This window comes from Octopus bimaculoides, chromosome 18 (genome assembly GCF_001194135.2).
Source record: "Octopus bimaculoides isolate UCB-OBI-ISO-001 chromosome 18, ASM119413v2, whole genome shotgun sequence".
Classification (NCBI taxonomy): Eukaryota; Metazoa; Mollusca; class Cephalopoda; order Octopoda; family Octopodidae; genus Octopus; species Octopus bimaculoides.
Window position 1 is genome coordinate 39374075 of NC_068998.1, and position 3220 is coordinate 39377294.

General features: G+C 36.0%; 1 protein-coding gene across 1 annotated transcript in view; it reads right to left on the reverse strand.

The window, feature by feature from the left end:
• The window catches only part of LOC106884070 (LIM and senescent cell antigen-like-containing domain protein 1), a 93741-nt gene that overhangs the window by 15535 nt on the left and 74986 nt on the right, over positions 1-3220 (reverse strand). The window contains exon 4 of the mRNA XM_052974479.1: positions 2544-2610. Within this exon, the coding sequence (XP_052830439.1) occupies positions 2544-2610 (67 nt within the window). The remainder of the gene's footprint in view (positions 1-2543; positions 2611-3220) is intronic.

Sequence of the window (3220 nt, forward strand, 5' to 3'; positions counted from 1 at the left end):
GGGGGGGGGGTGCATAGCATCATTATCATTACAACTTTAACATTCACTTTTTTATGCTTGTGTGGAATTCAGATAGAATTCACTGAGGTAGATTTTTTTACAGCTGGATGCCCTTCTCACTAATTTCACAAGGTAATATTTCCCCATGGCCAGACATGTTTTTACAAAAGACTTGAAATAAACATCACTTGTTGATGAGATACTTATTTACAACCATCACATGACCCCATGACAGGGACCATTGCTGACATGTAATATCAGCAATGTCTGTTCAAGAGTTTGAAGTTAAGTGTGGCTTGCACAACACCACAACAACTCTCATTAGCAATACCAAGAAGCCCGGAGACAAGCAAAGTGCAAGAAATTCATCTCAGTAAATCAATGAGTTTTATATACAAGTTAGCTTTCTCCTTGATAGATGCCTTAACAAAGACCAGGGGTCCCTAATTTCCAGTGGGCGTCCTGCTCCCTCTTTGTGTGTCATGCTTGTCTGGCCACTTTTAAACTTCTCGATCCATTCAGACACACTTATACGCAGTAGTGCTCTGTCCCCATATTGTGCTAAAGGCCTCCGACGAATTTCAGCACCTGACACACCTTTCCACCAGAGAAATTAGATCACTGCTCTTTGTTCTTCTTTGGTGCAAATTGCCAGTGGAGTGGCCATGCTTACACTGTAAAACCAGACAGAAAAATGGCGTAACCGGGCTCAAACTTCCATCATGTGACCACAACGGTACCAACTATAAGCACACACAGAAGGCAGTGTGACAATAATAAAGATATGTTATGGCAAAAGTGCAGATAATTTTTGACTACCCCTTGTATACATATATACATACATACAATAGGTTTGTTACAGTTTCCTTCTTTCAAATTCACTCGCAAGGTTTTGCTTGGCCCAGAGCTGTAGTAGAAGACACTTGCCAGACTTGTGTAAGGTGTCATGCAAGAGGACTAAACCCAAAACCACATTGTTGGGAAGCAAGTTTCTTAACAACACAGCTACTCCTGCACACACACACACACACACACAGAGGTATTCCAGATACAACCATCCCATCGTTTTCGTTTCCCAATAATCATGTTGATTAGGATCACATTATTCAACATGTACTGTTTTCTTTTCTCTTTTTTGTTATTTAAACTATAACAGTGTGATTTTGAAGGAGATTTAGCTGCAGTTTCTAGCAAACTGAGCAATCATGTAGATACTCCATCATTGGTTGTTCAATCAAATGCAAAACTGGATAGTAGGAGAGATAAGATTTTATAAATAACAAAAAATTAAAACAGAAAAAGAAAGCAAAAAGGTATGCCAGATGAGACCCAAATTATTTGCTGGCAACAAATTATCAGCTGTGATTTCAAGTCTCACTTGATGTGTGCCTTCAATTCTATTTATATTCTATTTATCCGATATCAGCATTTAAATTTCATGTGTACAGTACATTTTATCACATATCTTTTATTTGTTTCAATCAATGGATTGTAGCTATGCTGAGATATAGTTTTGAAGGGTTTTAGACGAGCAAATCAACTCCAGAACTTATCTTCTTTTATCTTTCACTTGTTTCAGTTATTAGACTGTTGTTATGCTGGGGCACCACCTTGAAGAATTTTTAGTCAAATGTATCAACTCCAGGACTTATTTTCCAGATGTCTCAGAAAACCGCCTCAAAAATCAATTCCCATTCAAACTAGATGGCTTGAATTGGAATTGATTTTGAAGTAGGATTTTATAACTGGATGCTCTTCCTGTTACCAAACTTCACCTGTTTCTTCAAGTAAGGTTTTTTTTTCCTTCCACAGGTCATCAAATCTGCAGAGTGAACAGCCATAATATCCACAAGCAATGAAAACATCATTGTCATTTCACTCAAATGGTAACAAACAAAACATTTATGCACATTTACACATGTACACACACATTATTTATATATATATATATATAAGGAGAATTCACAAAAAACAACAGACGAAGACAGGTGGTGTAGAAAACAAACAGATTTATTAGTATAACGCTCGGGAATAGAAAAAGTCTTTAACGTTTCGAGCCTACGCTCTTCCACAGAAAGGAGCACAGAAAGAAACAACAAGAGAAAAAAAATGTGTAATGGTTAGCGATATATAAATATATATATATATTTTGGGTTGGCTATAAATTCCAGTTCAAGATGAACTTACAATAAGAAAAGTTGTATTTTGTGTGCTTGGGATTACTCTGGAAATGGAGAACCAAAATGAACATTACCGAAACCTCATGCTTTTTTATCTTGCCTTTTTTAAAAGGAGAGAAAATGGTGGAAATCTGCAGTGTATGGAGAGAGAGAGGATGCTGTTATAGAACGTGTGTCAGAAGTGGTTTTTATGATTTTGATTGGGAAATTTATCAATTCAAGATGTTTGAGGGTGGGTTGGAAAGTTCATAGGCCAAGTATAAAACAGTGATGCTAGAGCTGTAAAATTTTGCATGCATTAATTTTAACCCTTCTTATTAATAACTACATTGATTCGTTCCAATAAGAAATGTCAATACTTACCACATTTTTGACAACATGGTGCAAATAGAACGTGGAAATCATGTTCACAGTATTTCCGGCCTTCAAACTGAAAATAAACAATGTCAATACTAAAATGAAACAGTAGACTCCAAGGAAAACTAGAGATGGTGTGTTGTCTGTTTTTAGCAAATATATATATACTATAGCTATCACTTGCAAGTGAGTGTGACCTGGTTTTAAATATCATATTTTTGTTAATTGTTTAGGGTGCCTATGTAGTTGCAAGTAGACATACACAACTTCTTGACCCTCCCACCCTTGAGAAAGTGACTTACTGGTGAATGAGAGAGAGAGTTGAGTAAACTGGAGCAATGTGAAATGAAGTGCCTTCATCAAAGGTATGACTCAGCACCCAGTTCAGGGATTGAACCCACAACATTGCGAGAGCAGTGATGATGTCTTAAACCCACAAAGTTGAATTAAGAAGAGAAGTCTAACATTTCGATCAGGACACTTTATCAGTGAGAAATAAAATATTAAAAATGTACAACAACATTTTTAATAATAATCCTTTCTACTACTACTACTACTACTACTATAATAATAATAATAATAATAATAATAATCCTATCTACTATAGGCACAAGGCCTGAAATTTTTTGGGAAAGAATTAGTCGATTACATCGACCCAAGTACTCAACTGGTACTTATATTTA